Raw genomic sequence first — 22,465 nt, 5'->3', positions numbered from 1 at the left:
GCAGGAGCTGAATAACGTGACTGAAAAAATCGCACAGTGTCTGCCCAGCTTTAGGTGTACTGTCGTCCGAGACTTGCACCGCAGAGTCGGCGTTTGTTTCCCTGTTGGCCATGCTTCTTGTTGTGGTCATCTGTTGTCTTCCGGTATTTTCTCCGCAAGCGACCTTTCCTCGACCAATGAGATGAGCGGTAATCTGAATTGTCATACTCGAATTGTCATAAGTGTGCTGTCAGCTCATTGGTCACAAATCAGGAGAGGGGCTGGGAATTATGTTTTCAAACAAAGCGTTAATTCCATTAAAAGTTATAGACTACTTTTGATTCTCACTGTATTACGGGACAAAGTGCGTCCCTTATTAGCTCAATACGGGACGTGTACTTTTGTTTCGAAATACGGGACGATTCCGTATTTTAAGGGACGGTTGGCAACCCTACCAGCTACACTGAAACTGTCAATTTCATTTACTTTTCCTGTTTTAAAGCTATCAGGCTGCTTTGTGGCTCACTCAATACTAAACTAAGATACTTTCAGTGTGAATCATTTGCAGGAACACAGGCAGGATTTAAAGTGCAGAACTTTACAGTCTCTGTCTCAAAGTTGGTCTGAACATGCTAACAGCTCTTTGTTTTTTTCAGTTTTCACTGGTTTGATGTAATGAAAGAAATTTTAAAGAAGCAGACGATTGTTGTTGTTTTAGTTCTATAGTTTCATAAATCGTGGTGTGGATCTAAGTCAACATTCAGAATAAATAAGATAATACAGCACTTTGATGGTTGCCTTTGTATTTTCCCAGCAGTGCTCAGGTTGGTTCTCGGCTACATTTACATACAGATGTTAATGTGTTCAGCAGCTGGACTCATCTGAGGAAGGAACATTGGAAAGGTGCTCAGTGCACAACTGCATCACTAATTTTATGTAAGACCCTGTGTTTTATTGTATTTATATATTTGTAACATTTGACTCAAACACTTTTGGGAAGGATGAAAATGTTTTCAGGAGGAAGTTTTTCCTTCTGTCCGACTGCAGTACACACAACACTGCGTCTCCCTCCCTTATCACAGTTCCTCAGGCTGCTGATGAGCGCCCCCTGGTGTCAGTGTTGATGACGTCATGCACCGTGAAACATAAACAGTGTCTGTTAATAAAAAATCATGTGTCCATTTTCATGTTTGCATCATGTTTCTGTAAAATCATCAGCTGTTTCTGAACCTTCTTCATTGTTTGACTCATTCCAACAGCTGTGAGCTGTGATGGAGTCAGAGCAGCTTCATCACTGATGTTCAGGTGAAGCTGAACTTAATAAACTGTAGAAATGATCAGGATTCAGGCTGGATGTGTAAAACACTTCTGTGTGAGGTCGCAGTGCTTCATATGTGTGTGTGGGCTGAAGCACACACGTGTGAGTCCTCAGAGGTTTCACACACATCACTGCACACACTTATAATCCTAGTTTAAGCTTGTGGATCATATCGGACACATCAGCAGCTCTTTGGAGACAAAGATTTGAGATTTAAGATGAGTCATAGTCTTTCTATCCATGGTAGCTTCCACTGCTGAGGCTCGGGAAACATGAAGAGGATAATTAAGAGCAAGCATCAGCTCTGTCTCATCTAACTACACAGTATTATGATCATGCACTTATGTCTCAAACTAAGACACAATGAGTTCTGTGAGTCTTTAGATTATCAGTAAATTCTGGTGACAGTTTGACGCTCAGTGGAGCCATTTTTGGTTTGTGATGAGTGTTTTGTGAGCTTCTGTTTTGTGAATCGCTCTTTGTAATTTAGAAGATCGTGCAGAAATGTGCACGCCCTTATCTGAGAGGACACGGAGAGAGTGTCGCAGACTCGAGGTGAGGAGATAAACCTCGGAGCTGGATGGCCTGCACGTTACCCATGTGCATCTTTTCAGTGACATCAAGTGAACCCATAATAAGCATTTCTATGTCTTAGACATCATGTCCATTTCTAATGAGAGATTATTTTTAAATGAGGGAAACCTGGTCTAACAACACGCTTCCAACAGAGCTAAAGGTTCACCACAGTGAGACGGTGGGACTCTGATAAGAACTGAAACACTGTGTATGAACAGCTGAGACAAAACTATATATAAACACTCATTTATTCCAGTTTAGTTTGCAATGATTTCAAAGTAATGTGGAACGATTCATGTTCGTGAGCTGTTACAAACACAACTATTGATTTGTCTATATATGGTCGGACTACAAGGCTCGTGTTGAGGCTCTTGGAATAATGTGTGAATTACAGCAAGAAATGATGGTTTTCCATTTTACCAAAGTGGAATAAAATCACCACAGCAAAGAAATCATGTTATTGTCTGCAGCTAAAATATATGGTGAACATGGTTTTATAATAATGTGCAAACACAACCTCACTCTGCTCTGTACGAGGAGCCAACCACAGCTGTCCGGGTCTTCATCCACCACCTCCACCATCTTTGCTCATCATCATTCACTTAATTGCTGATTGGTTTAAATCAAACTCCATTACAGGTTCAACTCCATTATATAACAGCATGTTGACTTTGGATCTGGTGTGCAGTGCCACCTTAAAAGATGAGGAAACTAAGAGATTACAAAAAAAGAAGTGGAGGAGTTAAAGAGCTGCAGCAGATTAACAGTTTCTGACAGTCATGTGTTAGAAATAGGACGATTAGATGAGCTGAGGGATCCATCTACTGCTCAGTGAAGCCTCATCAGAAACAGTCTCAGTGGAAGGATGGCTCTATTGTTAAGGAAGGACACAGGCAGAAAGACTGGCGTCTGTCACACAGGAACTGGACTGAAAATCAGCTGCACATATTCATCAGTACATGCAAACATATTATAGGTGTGGAATTCAGGACAGTACCATCAGAAGTTGATCCACTGTGCAAATGTCTGATTGGCAGTGGCTTCATTTTTCACTATGAACAAACTGCTAATGCAGCATCACAGGACGTCAGCCATGGATTGGCCTCCCCAGACCTCAACATTACTGAAACATCTTAACAGAGGATGGAAACAAAGGGAACCAACATCCAAGAAAAGACCAAGACTCCAGGCTGTGCTGAATTATAAAGGTGGACTGACCTCCAGGGTCCTTAGTATCATATAAGCTCAGTTTGTGTCTTATATACGTTCCATTTATATAACAAAATATATAGAAAGGAGGGTGGTTTAAGATGTCTGTAGAGTTTTATTCATTATCTTTAGACAAACAAAGAAAGCACCATCCATTCGTCTCCAGTCTGTATGAAAAACAGGGGAAAGGTCAAATTAAACCTTTGAAATTCCTTTCACAATAAATCCATAAATAAACAAAATAAAACATAGAAAAGTGTTTAAACCCACTTTTCCATAAAGCTGTCAATAGGAAATGTTCCAGTAAACATGTCTGTGTTTCTGCTGTTTTCCTTTCATGCGTCCACAGCTGACAGGTAACCCTATTGGAGTCGCCATAGTGACGGGTGGCGTCTCAGCTTCAGCGTGTTGATGGGCACAGCCATGGTTACCACAGCTGGAGTTGGTGTACGGCGAGCTGTGAGAGGACAGAGATGGAGAACGCACATTTAACTCTTTAACAGGAGATACGTTACGACTAACAGACGACTGCTGTCTACATGATGTCTTTGCAGCCCTTATGCTACATGTTACACAACTTTTCTTCATGCCAACAAGACTGAGGTGCCACATAGTCGACACATACAGCTGATTATGATGCATGTTTTACTATTGCTATGTTCACATCATCTGCTTGGCTTTATTACTGAAAGCCTGGAGATCCTCTGACGTGTGCATGGCTGATGTGAAGTATGATTAGTCCTACATGACATCAACAGCAGAGGCAATGAAAGCTTTGTTGTTAACAGGTTGTAGGTAAAGTCAAATGTCTACTTCTACACTTGTGTTGGGTAAAGTTCTTCTCACTGCAGCAGATTTATATCTGTGCTTTCACAGGGCGTGATGTGGAGCTCAGCGCTGAGGTGCAGGTCTCCTTGGAGACGCCATCCTGGCTGAAATATTATCATGCTTCCAAAACATTTCAGCTTTTATTTTGAAAGAAACAAGACTTGAAAACGAGTCCCCTTCTTCCTCTTTGTCTTTGTTCTTCAGAGGAGTGTCACCTGGACAAACTCAGGGCTGTTCTAGAGCCTTTCTTATTATTTGACTCCATAGAAATAAAACTGAATGGAATCAAACAAAAACTCCCAAACAGCTAAAACACTTTGCTTTATTCTCTTTTTTAACAAATACGTTGAAGTCCATCCACAACAACACAGCTGAGATCTCCTTTGTAATCAAGTGTTTACATCCTTTGTACAGATCTGCATACAAAACAATCATTTACGTCCCACAGAAGTCTAGTTACACGTAACTCTACAAGAACTGGTGAATGACAGAAACATGAGACACATGATCACAGGTGATAACAAAAAGAGAAAGAATTCATGTGTTAGTGATGTTTTTCAGCCCTGATGGCTCATGTTGGAGAAACAAGCTGAGGTACGTGGAAAGTTCACACACACAAGTGGGCGTGAGCGCACACACAGAGAGAAACACAACTGAAGCATCTGTTTGCTGTTTCTGCTTTCATCATCTCTGCTGCTGTGTCAGGCTGGGGTCTCTCAGTGACGTGGTTGAGGTGAAGTATGACGAGTATCCCTGATTCAGTCCATCGAGACAAAGGGCAAAGAAAGCTGTTGTTAACAAACTCTATGGTGATGTGGCATTTAGCTCTGACTCTACGCTCTGCTGAATCCTTTGAACCTGCTGATCAGTAAAGCTCTACGTGCTGCAGCAGATTGACCTCATCTGTGTTCACAGGTGTGGACCTCAGCGCTGAGGTGCAGGAGACTTTCATTCAGTTCTCCCTGCAAACAGCATCCAGCCTGGAAATACTGTCATCTTTCCCAGAAACGGTGCTCTTATCTCAGAGAAGAAGTCTGATGTAAATAACTGCAATCAACAGTGATGTTCTGCACAGATCACTTTTCCATTTTGCTCTCTAGATGAGTCCCAGCTGCCTGACCTTGTGTCCAGGTGATCGTCTCACTGAGGAGCTTTTGTTCTGAAAATCTCACGTCCATCACCTGTTTCCTTTTTACTATCTCTGCTCTTTCTTTATTCACAATGCTCATAATATCACACAATTATATTCATCACCTGCATGTTTTTATCCAGCTGCTGTTAGAACCAAACAAATAAAAAGGATGAAAAGCCTGAAATCCTTTGATTTATTACATTTGAAACAAATATGAGAGCATCCCTAACAGCACAGCTGAGACCTTTGTTTTAATCAAGCCTTTGTATCGACACACTTGTAAAGATTCATATACAAAACATAATAGAATAAATCAATATAAAATACACATAATGACAAAAATGCAGCCATGTTGTGAGTTTGCATCTAAAACATGCATGTTTCCCTTTGTACAGGCAGATTTACAGCAGACAAAGCAACACGCTGATCGACTTTGACCGCTGCAAAAACAAAACACCCACCAAGTCTGAAGTCGATCAGAGGAACTGTTGACAGACTGACAGACAAACAGATGCTTGATTCATTAGTGCGATTAAATGTTCTTCTTTAGCAGCATCACTTCATGTGTTTGTGTTCCAGGAATAAAGGTCTGTTTAAACTGGACGTCTCCTCAGCATCACTCGTGCTGTCGTGGTTTCAAAGCTGTGCAGAAAGAATCTGAGGGATGATACAGAGGTGACCAAAGTTACAAACATCCAGCTGTGCTGCAAATGTTTGCAGAGCTCCAAACTCTTTGGCTTTCTGCAGAGCAAGTATGGAAGAAGCACCTGAGCTAACTTCAGTTTAGACGATATGAGGAAAAATGCTGCTTCCCAAAGTTTCCTACAAGTATCCAGTTTATATTTAGAGAAGCGAAGGCTCTTTATCCTGACAACTACTCCCTGGTGGATCCCTGTCCTGTGACAGCAGCAAAGACTGTGTATCAGTATCATCAAAGCCACTTCAATAACCAGTGTTTAAAGCTCTCTAGCAGATGGACTTCAGTGGCAGCAGCCTCTGTCTGCTGTGTACAGAAGGTTCTCTGATGAAGCACACAGCAGATGCTGCACTACAACAGCAGCAGCAGCTCAGCTTCAGTTTGCTTCGACGCCCTTTTTGACCTGTGAAACAGCAGAAAATGAAACATTTCAACACCCGTTTGTTAGCGTGAGCTATTCTGCTGTTTTTCATCATTTCACAGGTGAAATAAAATCACATTTACTTCCTGTAGGAGTGATCGTGTCCAGCCTGACTGAGACCATGTGCTCCATCCTGCACAGGTAATAAACCTCTGACATGAAGGGCTGTCAAGTAGTTTTAGACAAATGGGGGTAAAAGAGACGTTAAAAGCTTAAAGAGAAACTACATTTTCTAAGAACTGTCTGACGTTCACCTCTCACACAGTGGATACGATTCTGCCGCTGCAGGAATAATCTTTGTGGTTATGAAACTGTCCATGTGTTTGCAGAGAATGTCACATGTTCAAAGCCATCCCAGCACCTGGGGTTTGTATAAGTGCAGCTGCTGGTGGGGAGATAGTCTCACTCTTCTATATAAAGAGTCAGCAGGCAGCAGATCTTCATCTGTGATCTCCTCCATCATCACGTCTTCACTCTTCAGCAGCTATGGCTTCACTTCGTGCCCTTCTGGGAGTGGTGCTGTGCTCCTCATGGTTTCTGCTTCTGCCTCAGGCCGACTTTGATTTACAGAGTCATCCATAATATTTTTTATTTTTTATTTTACTGCCCATCTATTTTCATACAAATGTCTCCGTCTTATGGAAAAGGGGTGGAGCTTATCCAACGAGGACAGGCAGGGCCCCCCCAGACAGTTTAGCAGTCTATACAGGAGGCCGACCTTTGCAACATGTACTTCTATAATGACTTCACCATTTAGGTTATTTGGTTATGTTTCACCCTGGATTTTGTGTGATAATATTTATTTTGTCCACTGATTTAAAAACAACAAACTATATGAATATAAAACAGAGTGAACAACAAAACATCAGCTTTGGAAACTTTGATGTAAAATTCTGCAATTGTTTTCTCAGATATAGCATAAATCAAACTAACATACATCAGTGTGTTATTAATGTGCACACACACACACACACACACACACACACACACACACACACACACACACACACACACACACACACGTGTTACAATAAACAGCTCTTATGCTTCTGTATGATTCTCAGTGCTTTCCATTTGCGTGTCCACAGGTTGCTGTAAGTGCTGCTTGACTGCAGTTTGCTCTCATTTCAAGTGGTTTGCTGTCACAAAGCCAACAGGAAGTCCGGCCATGGTTGAGCCAACTGAAGATGGGTTGAAGGTGGCGTCCTCGTTTCCTCTGTGAGTGCGAGAGGACAGACAAAGCAAACACCGTTTGGACAGCATTAAAATATTTACACTGATGATTAATGTTGTGTCTTTGCACCTGTAGCGATACATGTTGGAAAATGGAGACTTTAGCCACCAAGACTGACGTGCCTGGAAACTTCCCTGTGAGTACGCCCACAAAGACAGGAAACAGTTTAACCACCGCGGTTAATCCTCCATCATCATCATCCACCATCATCATCATCCAGTATTTTTCACATCTTTTCTTCTGCTGTTTCCCTTGTTGTCAGTCACGGGGTTTGTGACTGAAATGCGTGTGGTCGACGGGAAGCCTGACGAGTACGGCCTGAATCATTCCATCAACACCGGACGGAGTGAAACCTTTGTTGAAAACAGATTATATGGTAACGTTGCATTTAGCTTCAGTAAACTGTGAAGTTACAGCAGCAGATTTACATCACGTGGCTTCACAGGAAGTAGTCTGGACCTCAGCGCTGAGGTTCAAGCAGCTCTGCTTGCAGACGGCATCCTTCCTGAAAATGTTCTTCATCTTCCTCAAACCAGAACTTTTACATTGGTGCTGAAGTTCTATATAAAAACAGCCTGAAATACAAAGTGATGTTGTGCACTGATTACCTCACACTTTCCATGTTTCCTTCTACAGAGGAGTGTCCGCCTGAGTGTTTTGTCTGATCTGTTGTTGATCGTCTCATTGACACTGCATGCAGATCTGACACCAGGGCTGGACTGGGACAAAAAATGGTCCCGGGCATTTTGACTGGAGACCGGCCCCCCAGGTATTAAAGGAAAAACCATGAAGCCTTTGAATGAAAACAAACGCTGTTGTCACAGTGATGGACGCTGTCTTGTTGGTATACATGCATCAGTCTAATAAACTTAAACCTGCACCATCCTCCCTGTCCTGGTATTCTAAACAGGAAGTAGACTGTTGGTCGAGTTAACCTCCTGAACATCTACAACACACGGTGGAAACCTGACATTAAGACAGAGACTAAGGTGAGACATGATCATTGCTGATTACTGATGACAGATTTAGATATGTTTTCATAAACCTTTCATTTGCCACATCAATAAACAGCACGGCAGGGCAAAATATGTTTTCTAACATGGCAACCTTTAAAAAGTGAAAGGAGACAGAAAGACAGCTGAGAAAGAATCAAACTGACTTTTTGATGCATTTTACACACAGTACTGGTGCAGAATCTAGAAAATGTGGGAAACACTGGCATCATATGCAGTACTTACTTCTGAAGAAATTATGATGGGACCCTAAAAAATGACTATGTACAATAATGGATTTCTATACATTTTACATCAGATGGAAACGTTTGTTGTAAGATTCAGATAATTATTTATTAAAAGCATTTTAAATGAGAATAAGAAAGAAAAGTATTTCTTTGTGCCCCCCTCTCCCTGTTAATGCCCTACCTGCCCCCCTGGCAACACTTTGCTAGACCCGCCCCTGCACAGTTACCAGCTGTCAGCTACACAAAAAGGATCCTGGTGTTATTTGTCTCTCAGAAACAGTTCATAACTTCAACTCATTTTGGTTTTGTCATGTTTTGTTCTTTACATTGTCTTTCTTCTATATAATTGTTAAACATTTAATAAATATGTCTACAAAAAGATTTTAAAAATCAGACATTTCACACAGACACCCAAATGATTTCTGACTGATGAAGGGGGCTGAAGGTGCCCTGCTCTTGCCCAGCTTCTGCTGCTCTCTCCCTGCTCACTGTCAGCAGCTGGCAGCCTCGGTCCTGCCTGAGACTCTTCATCTATCAGTGCCAAAGAATATGGGAAATAGCAACGCACAACATGCACATTACAAAACAAGCACATGAATCAGCATTACATTCATTAGTGAAGTGCTGACGTTCGTTCCTAAACTTTGGGCCTTAATTAACATCACTGTGAACTAATGTTTGCTTTGCTTCTTAACCAGTGAAGCAGCGAGGGGCTTTCTGAGGTTCCTGCTCGTAAATGCCCAAAATGAGTCGAGTATTTCTCTGCAACTACAAACTCTGTTTTCATCAGAGGTGTAAATATTACAGCACTGTGTCAGAGTCACTGAGGCTGGAACACAGAAAAAGGAAGTAGATGTATTTATTTTTAGACTTTATTGCCTGGAACCACTTTAAAAATACGCTTTGGGTCACAATTAACTGCAGAAAACCAGGAATCCACATATGAACATTATCTGTGCAGAGATTTATGCTTCTGAAGGTAAACAGTGAAAACTTGCAGCACTAAATGCACAGATAGCCAGGCGTTTCACATTTTGGTACCATCTGCCAGTTTTCATTTCTTAGGTATTGAAGAGCAGAAATGATTGAATTTTATTTACATGCTTAAAAATGTTTGCTTTTGAATATTATTTGAAGAATTACCCACACACTCAGGCACTGTGGGCCTGTTTCCCTTTGCACAACCGAGTGTTGGAAACGGGCCTTTTCTCTTTAAACTCTGAGGGGCTGTAACTTTGGCTTCTATTGGCAGATTTGCATGATTGACCCTCTTTTTAAAATAGTTTTAGCCAAGAGAATCAAGCTAACATCACTGTTTTTACGTCAGCTCACGTCACACGAGCTGTTTCAAGAAAAGTCCTCCTGTCACACAGCAATGCCTACATCAATCACACCACTCTGCTTAAATAATAATAATAATGTTTAGTGAAGCAGGTGAAGCAAAGGGCTGCTTTTAATAGGCTGGGAGACCCAGGTGTGCTGCTTTAGCTGCTGAGCCTCTCATGCTAGCCTCCATCTATAAGCTGGGATCACAGGAGCACTGCAGTCCTGACTAGATCAAGGATTGTTATTCATGCAGGTGACAAAAGTTTACATTCACAGAGTCATAGGATTGAGCCTGGTTTGAAAAGCAGCTGTTTAATGCAGCTGCTTAGAGTTCACACACAGTAGAAGAATCAGACTTGAGTCACATTTCAAACACTGGAAAAATACTCAGCAAGTAACAATGAAAACAGCACAGACTCAGTATATCCTGTTCAGTCCTGTGTTTGATATGAATGTGCTGTTCAGAGAGGATCTCGTGTCCTCTTTTACAAAGCCTTTGTTTCATGATGTTTGTGTATAAATGAATGTAGGTGTGTTTCTAAGTGTGAAGGAGCCCTGGGAGAAAAGACTGAAGCTTGTGCCAAAGAACAAACAGGAAAGAAAGATCAGCATTAATGAAGACGAGCACAGAAGGAGCCCAAGCACGTGTTGCTTTTTCAGATTTCTCTAAAAGTGTGTGTTCATTTGTTCCATCCTTCACAACAAACAACAGCTGACAGACACACATGCACTCTGTGTCACTTCACAGGGGCTGATGAAAGTGGACACAGTAAAGGGAGAGCTGGACCTGCTCTACACATCCTGCACTCTGTTAACAGACTTTATTCTGCAGCATCAACAGATAAAAATATATGAAGATATAGAAACGTTTAACATTGTGACTGTTCACATTAGTGAAGCTGTTACTTTGCTGCCAGGTGGGAAAAGAAGCCTAAAGCTGAGTCTGATTAAACATCTGCTGCACCAGAGAGTTTCATGGCCCTGCTTTATCCTGTGCTTGCTGACCACCTCGTCCTGAAACCTCTTCATCATCCTCACAGTTGTGTGAAGAAAGAGGGAAGCAGGTGGAAACCATCTGTGCTGCTGTGTTCACTTGTGTGTGTGCGTCTATGGTCATATCTAATGTGTACCTACAGACAAACACAAACACCTGGCATTGCACAAGAGTCTCTATGGAGCAACCTGCAGATGTCAGAGATGTGATTAGAGGGTAAAGTGGACTAGTGAGAGCATCTATGTTGTTGTTGTCTGCTGGGGGACAGCATCAGCTCCAGAGATGCATCAGGATCAGCAAACTAATCTGCAAGGCTGCAAGTGTCACTGAAGGAGTTTGAGTCAGTGAGGGACTCAAACTCACACAGCTGGTCAAGAAGGCTCAGCAGCTGCTGTATTTCCTGAGGAGGCTGAGGAAATTTGGTATGTTGGCCAAGATCCTCAGCAGGTTCTACAGCTGCACTGTGGAGAGCAGCCTGACCAGCTGCATCACTGCATGGTACGGCAGCACTACTGCAAACCGCAAACGCCTGCAGAGAGTGATAACAACTGTGGAGAAGATCATCAGGACCCCGCTGCCCTCTCTGCAGAGCAGCTACCATCACAGAGTCCAGAGGAGAGACACACCTCTGCCCTCGAGACGAAGGTTCAGAAGTGTGAAATGTAGAACATCCAGACTCAACAACTCCATCTTCCCCACTGCTATCAGACTCCTGAACAGCTGACCGACCTCAAACTGCAGTTTGCACATCAGGTCACTTTGCACACTAAGTTCATTTTGCACATTAAACTCCATGTACATCCATGTACATCGACATCTGCAGACCACACGTGTCTTCAGTTACTTATTTGTACTTATTTGCAGTTATTTATCTTTTTATTTTATTTTTTTAAGTTATTTCTTATCCTTATTTTATCTTTTTATTTATTCTTATCTTGTTCTTTTAACCATTATCTAACTTGGCATTGTGCACGGTGTGTTTAGATTCAGTTTAAATTCAGGGACACGGAGCCCCTGTTGATCCTCTACCTAATCACACGAGCCACGGTGTGAGAACGGGTGTGGGTCTCAATCAGCCAAGGTTTTGGGTGAACCCATTGTGAGATCTAGCCCCACGCTATCATGTGATTTCCTGTGATCAAATGTCCCAGGATGTGAGTGGGCGTTAAGACGTCCATGTCCCTCTTCAAGCAACTTAAAGAAGTCCAGACGCTTTTCTTTCCAAGCTCCTTCAACAACATCATTCATAGAACAACTTCCAGCTTCTTTTGCTCGGCTACAGTTTGGATGGATTTGCAGATGCAACAAGACTAAAATGGTTAGGGTCAGGAGGTCAAAGGTCAGAGCTCCTGTGGGTCTGAGGGCGGCCTCACGCTGGAGAAGGATGAAGGAGTCTGACCTGAGCCAGTGTTTGACATGAACACATCAGCACTGCTGTCAGTGAGCCTAACGACAGCCGTTAGCATCATTTCAGTGTTTCAGTCATAAAAACACTTCCTGTCTCTGTGGTGGTTACAGTGACATCATGCAGTTTGTGCTTTGACCTCCAGAGGGCGACAAATCAGCACAGACAGAGAGCTCCATTCAAACTTTGCTGCCATCAGGAATAATTCTTCAAATATAATCATCAGTGTTTGAGCAGTTATGATATCAGGGACAATCTAGACATGTGTGACAATACTGAACATGTCACATGACACACCTCAAACATCATGTGATCCACTCTCAGTCTGCACTTTCATTCATGACTTCAACAGGTTGAAATGAGCTTTGAAGAAACATCAGTGAAATAAATCTTTCATGGATTCATGTGAGCAGCAGATGAACTTTGTACCAACAACATCTTCAATAACAGAGTCTGAATGAAGCTCAGGTGTTGATGCTGCTCACTGATTGGACGCTTGCTTTCAGCTCTGCTCTCAGTCTTTACTGCACAGGTGAAGGTAGAAAGTGTGACTGGATCTATAGACTGGAAACAGAGAAACATGCTGAACATTTGAAGCTTTGCAGCAGAAATGTTCATGTTACAAATACAGCAGAGCTGATCTGGGATCAGTGTGTTCACACCTGCAGCTACAACAAGGTTTCATCAGAGCTGCTTTTCCACCATCCCTGGACTCGCACCAGTTTGCATACAGGGAGAACCGGTCAACCGAGGATGCGATCGCCACAGTGCTGCACACATTACTGAAGCACTTGGAACACAGGAACACCTATGCACGGCTCCTCTTTGTAGACTACAGCTCGGCTTTTAATACCATCCGGCCATACAAACTACGTCCCAAACTCCACCAACTGGGACTTAACTCCTCTCTGTGCAACTGGATTGTGGACTTCCTCACTAACCGTAGACAGAGTGTCAGAGTGGGTAAGAACACCTCTTCCACCCTTGTGGTCAACACCGGTGCCCCTCAGGGGTGTGTTCTGAGCCCTCTGCTATACACTCTCTTCACCCATGACTGTATTTCCTCCTGCGCGTCCAATCTCATTGTTAAGTTTGCAGATGACACTACAGTGCTCGGACTTATATCCAACAATGATGAGACAAACTACAGGACAGAGGTGCAACAACTAGAGTCATGGTGCCACGACAATAACTTGGTCTTAAACACCAAAAAGACCAAGGAGATCATTGTAGATTTCCGGAAGAGGGGTCATAACAACCATCTGCCTCTCTTCATTGGCAGTGAGGCGGTGGAGAGGGTGAGCAGTTTTAAATTCTTGGGGGTAACTGTGACCGAGGACCTGTCCTGGGGCAACCATATCACCTCAGTTGTACGGAAGGCCCAACAGCGCCTCTACTACCTGAGGAGACTGCGGAGCGCACACATTCCCAGATCTCTGATGTTGAACTTCTACAACTGTGCCATCAGCAGCGTTCTGACGTATGGATTTCTAGTGTGGTTCCCCAGCTGCACCAAGGCCGATCAGCAAGCACTCCAGCGGGTGGTGAAAGAAGCTGGCAGAATTATTGGAACAAGTCTGCCAGAGATCAGTAATATCTTCCCCACTCGCTGTCTGAGGAGGGTGCACAGTATCCTGCGGGACCAACATCACCCTGCGCGCCACCTTTTCCATCTGCTGCCCTCAGGGAGAAGGTACAGGTCTATACAGGCCAGAACATCCAGACTGGCCAACAGCCTGTATCCACAGGCTGTGAGGCTCCTGAACTCTCTGCCCCCCTCTCACGGACAATAACCATATCCAACTTCTTAATAGCAATGAACTGGTCTGCATTGGTGCATCATATCTTTATTCTCTTCCCCCTCCTGCCCCCCCCCCCCTCTTTCTTAAATAGATAACTATCATATCTGATATCATATCTCACAGTACAATAATATTGAATGGGTTGCATTGTTGTATTTTGTCATGTTTCTCAGGTCTTTGTCTGAATTTCTACGAACATTATTGCTAAGGATTGTCTTATTGCATTGGAGTCACACTGGGTTAAATATGTACACTTGGGTTTTAAGGGGTATTTATTATTTTCTTCTTTTTTTGGGTTGTATGGAAGCCCCAAACGCAATTTCATTGTTCTTGACAATGACAATAAATAAATAAATACTAAATACTAAATACTAAATGTCTCCACACGTCAGCATGTGAACTTTACTCTGACTCAGTCTGAGCAGTCAGACGGCATATTTTTAAAGTTAACACATCAGCACACACAGAGCTGAGCCCCTCCCACCTGTGCTGAGTTTCAGGTGGAGTCCCGCCTCCTTCCAGGAAGCAGCTCACCTGTGTGTCCGTGTTTAGTGTCCAGGTGTGGAGTGGAGCTTGTTGTTGGTGTGTGAAGAAACTGTAAGTTTGCTTTGTTTCCTCCTTTAACAGTTTGTCTTTAGGAACTTTACTGTTTGTTCAGCTCGTGTTTGATTTCTTCACACAACAAACTGTGTGTGTTTGTATTTCCGGTCTCTCCATTAAAGTCAGTGTGTAATGTTTCCTGGCTAACATCAGCTGTGTGCAGCTTAGTTCAGCACAAATCTGCCGCTCCATAGTTCACGGTAACGGACTCACAGCTGGACCAACGAGGCCGAGTGTGTCCGCCACTCTGAGCTACGTTCGTGTTTGTGTACTTGTAGTTTGTACTTTGAGTTCACTCAGAGCCCACAGAGGACGCAGCGTACGTGATGACGTCACAGCCCTTTACCTCCTTTACTGTCACTGTGATTAATATTTACACACGAGACACCTGCAGAGCTCTGACGCTGAGCTAGCACACAGCATGCTAACACTAAGCTAAAGCTAGGCTAGCCAAGAACCCAGAGTGAGGTTAAAGCTGAGTAAACACTGACCCCAGACCAGCACCGTGATAAAGTGAGCTGCTGCTGCTGAACTTGAACAGGTAACAAAGTGATGAGCAGTCAGGCTGCAGGTTTCTACCTGTTCATGTTTCTACAGTAGAATCACTTTGAAGTGTCTTTGTGCTGTTTCATCTTTGATTTGTGTTCATAAACACTCAGAGAAACATCACGTGACCTCATCAGGATCTGTGTTGGTGTGTGGGGCTGTACCTCAGCTTTATGTTGTTACATGCTCATTTGTTCATTTCACACAGTAACATCAAAGTAATGTTATGAGGAGTAATGAAGTAACGTACTCCATTACTTTTAATCAAAGTGTTCTGTGTAATATGTGTAATAATGACTGTTTTGAGTAATGACCAACACTGATCACAACAAAGAGGAAATGCCTCCAACATGCACAAACATTTGAGCCACAACATGCAGTTAATGTGCACAAATGTCTTTGATATGCTGCTCAGTGATGGTGGTGACTGTCAGAGCAGAGCTACTGAGAATCAATAAGTAATATCAATGATGGGATCAGAATCACTAAATTCTTCTCATCCCTGTCAGTATCATACATGTGCTGTATAATGTGATAAATGTAGAGGTGCTGGCTGTTCTCTCACTCTGCTGTTTAGCTGTAAAGGACGCCTCCCTGCCTTTGTCTCATTCATGACCTTTAATAGTCTCTTCTAACATGCAGAGATCTGTATGATCTGTTTCATAGAGTCTAACCAGCCTGTACAGGTAACAACAACAGTCACTGCATCACTGACACACAAACGTCATCTCTGTCAATAACAACATTCATACATGGAATAAAAACACATCAGTGGATCATTGCTGGAGCTGATGTTTGTGCTCCTGGTGCAAAGGCTCTCAGTTTCCTCCTTGAAATAACATCAGTGGTGGGTCAGCGACATGCTTTCTTTCCCTCTCAGGTTTAAATATCTGGGACTCTCCACCGTTTGGTTTTAGAGCTGAAGAAGCTTCTCAGATGAAACGTCTTCCAGAAACTTAAAGACGTCTCTTTTCTCTCCAAGCTCCTTAGATCACATGACCTGGATGACTGAACCTACAGATATATTGACCTGGTTTCATGGTCACATGACGGGTCAGAGGTCAGCGACTGTAACTCAGTTCCTCCTGTTATTGTGAACTCACTGAGTGTTTGTGGTTTACCTCTCAGACTGACTGAAGACGATGATGGAGGAAGAGGAGGACAGAGCAGAGTCTGCAGGGTCCAGCTGTCCGTCTGTGAGGAGTGACCGGTCCAAAGATTATAATCCAGAGTTCAGTGGTGAACCTGGAGCAACGAGGTCAGAGAGCTGAACTCACTGAGTAACAGAAATAATTCTGCACTGACATTATAATCAGTGTTGACTCTGGTTGATTGTCTGACTGTGTTTGTGAGCTGAGAGGAAATGAAAATGAGTTTGTAACAAAAATCAGTTTTGTCCAGTTTTCCTGTAAAAAGCTGAACTCTAATCTAAGAGGATGTTACTGACAGGAAACAGCTGCATTATCTGCAGTCTGTGTGATCACAGCTGCTTCAATCATGTTTGTGTCTGCAGAGGTCAGAGGTCACAGTCTGCAGGGTCCAGCTGTCCGTCTGTGAGGAGTGACCGGTCCAAAGGTCTAAATCCAGCCTTCAGTGGTGAACCTGGAGCAACGAGGTCAGAGAGCTGAACTCACTGAGTAACAGAAATAATTCTGCACTGACATTATAATCAGTGTTGACTCTGGTTGATTGTCTGACTGTGTTTGTGAGCTGAGAGGAAATGAAAATGAGTTTGTAACAAAAATCAGTTTTGTCCAGTTTTCCTGTAAAAAGCTGAACTCTAATCTAAGAGGATGTTACTGACAGGAAACAGCTGCATTATCTGCAGTCTGTGTGATCACAGCTGCTTCAATCATGTTTGTGTCTGCAGAGGTCAGAGGTCACAGTCTGCAGGGTCCAGCTGTCCGTCTGTGAGGAGTGACCGGTCCAAACGTCGAAATCCACACTTCAGTGGTGAACCTGGAGCAACGAGGTCAGAGAGCTGTGATGACTCCTTTACATGTTTGTGTTTCCTGGATAAATATGACCTGAAACATCCTCAGATTGTTACAAAGATTCATTAAAAAGAAAACAATGAAAGAGAAAAGATCCAAATGTTCGACTTGGTCATTTGCTGTTTGAGGACAGTGATGCTCATATCTGTGGGGAAAGTGTGACCTGAGTGGGTTCATGTTTGTCTTTAAAGAACAGAGCTGCTCTGATTCTCTTTGTGTCTGATCTGTTAAACAGTCTGAGAGGTCACACAGAGACCCAGCAGCTAAAGCCTGGATCATACTGGCTGCTGTTACTCCATCAGGACAACACTGAACCACAGTGGTGTGGATGTAGTGGATAAATCCCACCATACTGATGCTCAGAGTTAACCACAGGGAACAAAACCAGATGTTACCTTCAGATTGTGACCTTTGGAGTGGACGATGCAGATTTCAATAGAGAATAAATGTTGTTGTTTTTCAGCTGTGAAGAAAGAATCTAATTTTCTGAACTTAAGAATTTATGATGCTGGAAACAACATGGAGACTATAACACAACATTTCCACTGTGTTCATAGAATGAATGTAAAACTGTCAGACATTCATTAAATATGCAAAATGTCTACAGAAGCATCAGAGGGTCAGACGTGAAGCACTCAGTGATTTTGATCAAATGACTCATCAGTTATTGATCTGTACTACACTGATCTACCACGTTAGTAAAGCTGGTGTTCTGGTGGTGGAGGGAGACTCGGATCATGTTCTGGTTTTGGAGCAGTGATCTGCTGATGGTTCAGTTTGATGAGCTTCTTCAAAATCATCCCTGACATCACCACTGAAAGGACGTCCATGAAAACAGACTGAAAATTACTGATATGTTCACAATCTGAGAGTTTAAAACTTGACAGACTTGATTCAGATGAAGTTATTTGAGCAGAAACTCCTGGATCTTTATCCTGTGTTGATCTAATCCTTCATGGTTCCTCCACAGAGTGGACCAGCAGAGCTCAGAGGTTCCCAGTGGTCAGTCTGCCCAGCAGCATCAAACACAGCTGGACTCCATATTTATGGTCTGTACATGTACAACAACTACTGTTACATCTGTTCTGTTCACAGTCATCTCCATGCTGCTCTTTGTAGACCAGTGGATCGTCAGTGTGTCCAACATGGATCTGATGTTTGGCTCCATGATTTCAGTCTGATTGGCTCATTCATAAATATTCTGTTCCAGCTGCTGGAGGACAACATCATCACTTTTGTGAAGAACGAGCTGAAGAAGATCCAGAAGGTTCTGAGTCCAGATTACCCAGAATGCTTAGAGAGTCAGAGGAGCAGCAGCAGAGAGGCGTTTGTGAAGATCACAGTGGACTTCCTGAGGAGAATGAAGCAGGAGGAGCTGGCTGACCGTCTGCAGAGCAGTAAGAGGATTTATCTAAAGATTTAAGCTGCTGGATAAATGAACATTTTCCAGAGATGGAAGATGGAGCAACATGTTTTAAAGATTAGTTCTTTTTGGAATTGAGTGTTTATTTTTCTTCTCATTCAGAACTTGAAGCTGCAGTTTGTCAGCGTAACCTTAAATCCACCCTGAAGAAGAAGTTCCAGTGTGTGTTTGAGGGCATCGCTAAAGCAGGAAACCCAACCCTCCTGAATCAGATCTACACAGAGCTCTACATCACAGAGGGAGGGACTGCAGAGGTCAATGATGAACATGAGGTCAGACAGATTGAAACAGCATCCAGGAAACCAGACAGACCAGAAACAACCATCAGACAAGAAGACATCTTTAAAGCCTCACCTGGAAGAGACGAACCAATCAGAACAGTGCTGACAAAGGGAGTGGCTGGCATTGGGAAAACAGTCTTAACACAGAAATACAGCCTGGACTGGGCTGAAGACAAAGCCAACCAGGACATCCAGTTCATATTTCCATTCACTTTCAGAGAGCTGAATGTGCTGAAAGAGGAACAGTTCAGCTTGGTGGGACTTGTTCATCACTTCTTTACTGAAACCAAAGAAGCAGGAATCTGCAGCTTTGAAGACTTCCAGGTTGTGTTCATCTTTGATGGTCTGGATGAGTGTCGACCTCCTCTGGACTTCCACAAAACTACAATCCTAACTGACCCTAGAAAGTCCACCTCAGTGGATGAGTTGCTGATAAACCTCATCAGGGGGAAACTGCTTCCCTCTGCTCGCCTCTGGATAACCACACGACCTGCAGCAGCCAATCAGATCCCTCCTGATTGTGTTGACATGGTGACAGAGGTCAGAGGGTTCACTGACCCACAGAAGAAGAAGTACTTCAGGAAGAGATTCAGAGATAAGAAGCAGGCCAGCAGGATCATCTCCCACATCAAGACATCACGAAGCCTCCACATCATGTGTCACATCCCAGTCTTCTGCTGGATCACTGCTACAGTTCTGGAGGATGTGCTGGAAACCAGAGAGGGAGGACAGCTGCCCAAGACCCTGACTGAGATGTACATCCACTTCCTGGTGGTTCAGGCCAAAGTGAAGAAGGTCAAGTATGATGGAGGAGCTGAGACAGATCCACACTGGAGTCCAGAGAGCAGGAAGATGATGGAGTCTCTGGGAAAACTGGCTTTTGATCAGCTGCAGAAAGGACACCTGATCTTCTATGAATCAGACCTGACAGAGTGTGGCATCGATATCAGAGCAGCCTCAGTGTACTCAGGAGTGTTCACACAGATCTTTAAAGAGGAGAGCGGACTGTACCAGGACAAGGTGTTCTGCTTCATCCATCTGAGTGTTCAGGAGTTTCTGGCTGCTCTTCATGTCCATCTGACCTTCATCAACTCTGGACTCAATCTGATGGAACAACAACAAACTACGTCCAAGAAATCTAAACTATTTAACAAACTAAAACTTCAATCTCTCCACCAGAGTGCTGTGGACAAGGCCTTACAGAGTCCAAATGGACACCTGGACTTGTTCCTCCGCTTCCTCCTGGGTCTTTCACTGCAGACCAATCAGACTCTCCTACGAGGTCTGCTGACACAGACAGGAAGTAGCTCACAGACCAATCAGGAAACAGTCCAGTACATCAAGAAGAAGCTCAGTGAGAATCTGTCTGCAGAGAAAAGCATCAATCTGATCCACTGTCTGAATGAACTGGATGATCGTTCTCTAGTGGAGGAGATCCAACAGTCCCTGAGATCAGGACGTCTCTCCACAGATGAACTGTCTCCTGCTCAGTGGTCAGCTCTGGTCTTCATCTTACTGTCATCAGAAGAAGATCTGGATGTGTTTGACCTGAAGAAATACTCTGCTTCAGAGGAGGCTCTTCTGAGGCTGCTGCCAGTGGTCAAAGCCTCCAACAAGGCTCTGTGAGTAAATCTGTGATCATGTTTATTTTTAAAATGTTGATTAAAAGTGGTCATAGATTTCTTCCATGACAGATCCATGTCCTAAAACCATGAGACAGCGTAGTTGTATAGTATAAAAGAAAAAAGGAGAACTTTTGACCACAATATTGTAACTTGAATGAACTTTTGATACAGCCTTTAAACATAAAATTTATGAACAGAATCGGTGACAAAGGGCAGCCCTGGTGGAGCCCATCACCCACCGGACTTATTACTATCCAACGTATTGCCGGCTATGCCAACCAAGCTCTTGCAATGGTTGTAAAAGGATCGAATGGCCATAAAATGTTTCTCAGTTTTATTATTTTCAGTCACATCTGTTTTTGATTATTAACTGAATATTTTAAAATTCAGGCTTTTTATGTTATACAAAACATCATATTTTCTTATGATGTCTTGTATTGATTCTGAAGGAATAGTTTTCATCAGTATCGCAGATACCAGCCTGAATTTTACTTTGTATTGGATCAGAAAGGAAATCAGTGGCATCACACATCACTTACAGCAACTTCAGTACCACTCCATTTTAATAAACTGGGGGGAGGTGCACCAAGATTCAGTATGAGATAAAGAATTATTTTTAACTGTAAGGTTGGAGAAATCTGTTGTTGGAAATTGGAAGAACAGGTCATCTTAAAAATCACTGCATTGTAGTTTTATTCAGGCCCCTTCAATCTGTGATCGCTGTTGCTTTGCATTGTAAATGCTACTATTACAAAAGTCACAAATATTAGTGTATGTGTGTGTTGTTGGGTAATAAACCAAAAGAACAGAATCTACCAGCACCTCACTGATTTCTGCTTAAAAACAATAAAAAAGCAATAAAGCTCTGATTTGTTTGGTTGATCTTGTCTCCCTTCCACCTTGATTTCAGACTGAGTGGCTGTAACCTGTCAGACAGAAGCTGTGAAGCTCTGTCCTCAGTCCTGAGCTCCCAGTCCTCCCATCTGACAGAGCTGGACCTGGGTAACAACAACCTGCAGGATTCAGGAGTGAAGCTTCTGTCTGCTGGGATGAAGAGTCAATACTGCAAACTGGAAACGCTGAGGTCAGATCAAGCAATATCGATTTTTTTTTCATCAATTAACATCATTTAATCAATTTCATTTGGAAAAAATTAACAGTGTTTATGTTTTGTTTTTTTAATGAATCCATCCAAATCACACTAAACTGCCACATTTGTCTTTTGTAACATGAGGCAATAAGGATTCCAGCATGTCCTGAAACAGTGTTGAAATATTGTAAATGTAGTAGCTCCTCATGGCACCATGAATATACTTTAACACAAGTGTTTCATGTCTTCTTGTCATCCTTTCTTCAGACTGAGTGGCTGTAACCTGTCAGACAGAAGCTGTGAAGCTCTGTCCTCAGTCCTGAGCTCCCAGTCCTCCCGTCTGACAGAGCTGGATCTGGGTAACAACAACCTGCAGGATTCAGGACTGAAGCTTCTATTTTCTGCAGTGGAGAGTCCAAAGTGTACAATTCTCAGGTCAGGATTCAGTCTTTTCTGATGATGATTTAAAACCTGAGTCAGGTCGATAAATGGCTTACTCATTTACAACAGACATGATTTGTCAAATCACCTTATATCTAACCCAAAGGTCCTGTGTTTTACTACTTTGATTTTTTAGTAAAACACAGGACCTCTTAATATTTATCTAAGAGACCATATATAATTTTTTTCCCTGGATCATGTGTGTACCCTCCTGGTTGGAGCTCCAGCAGCCTGTATCAGTGAATGGGACTTTAAATGAAATTGCTGCCCCTGTCAGGAAGAGGTCTGAGTGACACACAAAACA

General features: G+C 42.9%; 1 protein-coding gene and 1 long non-coding RNA gene across 2 annotated transcripts; one reads left to right on the top strand and one right to left on the bottom strand.

Annotated features, from left to right (window-relative positions):
* Positions 1 to 3,177: 3,177 nt before the first annotated feature.
* On the bottom strand, positions 3,178 to 3,487 carry LOC146575283 (uncharacterized). The gene is made up of 2 exons (XR_014892109.1): positions 3,353 to 3,487; positions 3,178 to 3,249 (listed from the first exon to the last, which is right to left on the bottom strand). It is a non-coding gene; the product is annotated as an uncharacterized LOC146575283 (long non-coding RNA).
* A 3,841-nt stretch (positions 3,488 to 7,328) lies between these two features.
* Positions 7,329 to 21,842, top strand: LOC146575282 (protein NLRC3-like). Its single transcript, XM_085272475.1, has 6 exons — positions 7,329 to 7,378; positions 18,272 to 18,350; positions 18,512 to 18,698; positions 18,827 to 18,996; positions 19,117 to 20,627; positions 21,541 to 21,842. Exons 1-6 carry the CDS (start codon positions 7,329 to 7,331, stop codon positions 21,761 to 21,763), a joined length of 2,220 nt encoding a protein of 739 aa, XP_085128601.1. The 3' UTR covers positions 21,764 to 21,842.
* Positions 21,843 to 22,465: the final 623 nt, after the last annotated feature.

Source organism: Mchenga conophoros, linkage group LG4, assembly GCF_057382185.1.
Source record: "Mchenga conophoros isolate Kocher_MC1m ecotype Shallow Benthic linkage group LG4, M_conophoros_male_GT1.1, whole genome shotgun sequence".
Taxonomy (NCBI): Eukaryota; Metazoa; Chordata; class Actinopteri; order Cichliformes; family Cichlidae; genus Mchenga; species Mchenga conophoros.
The sequence above is the reverse complement of the archived record's forward strand: the minus strand, read 5'-3'. Positions and strand labels throughout refer to the sequence as shown.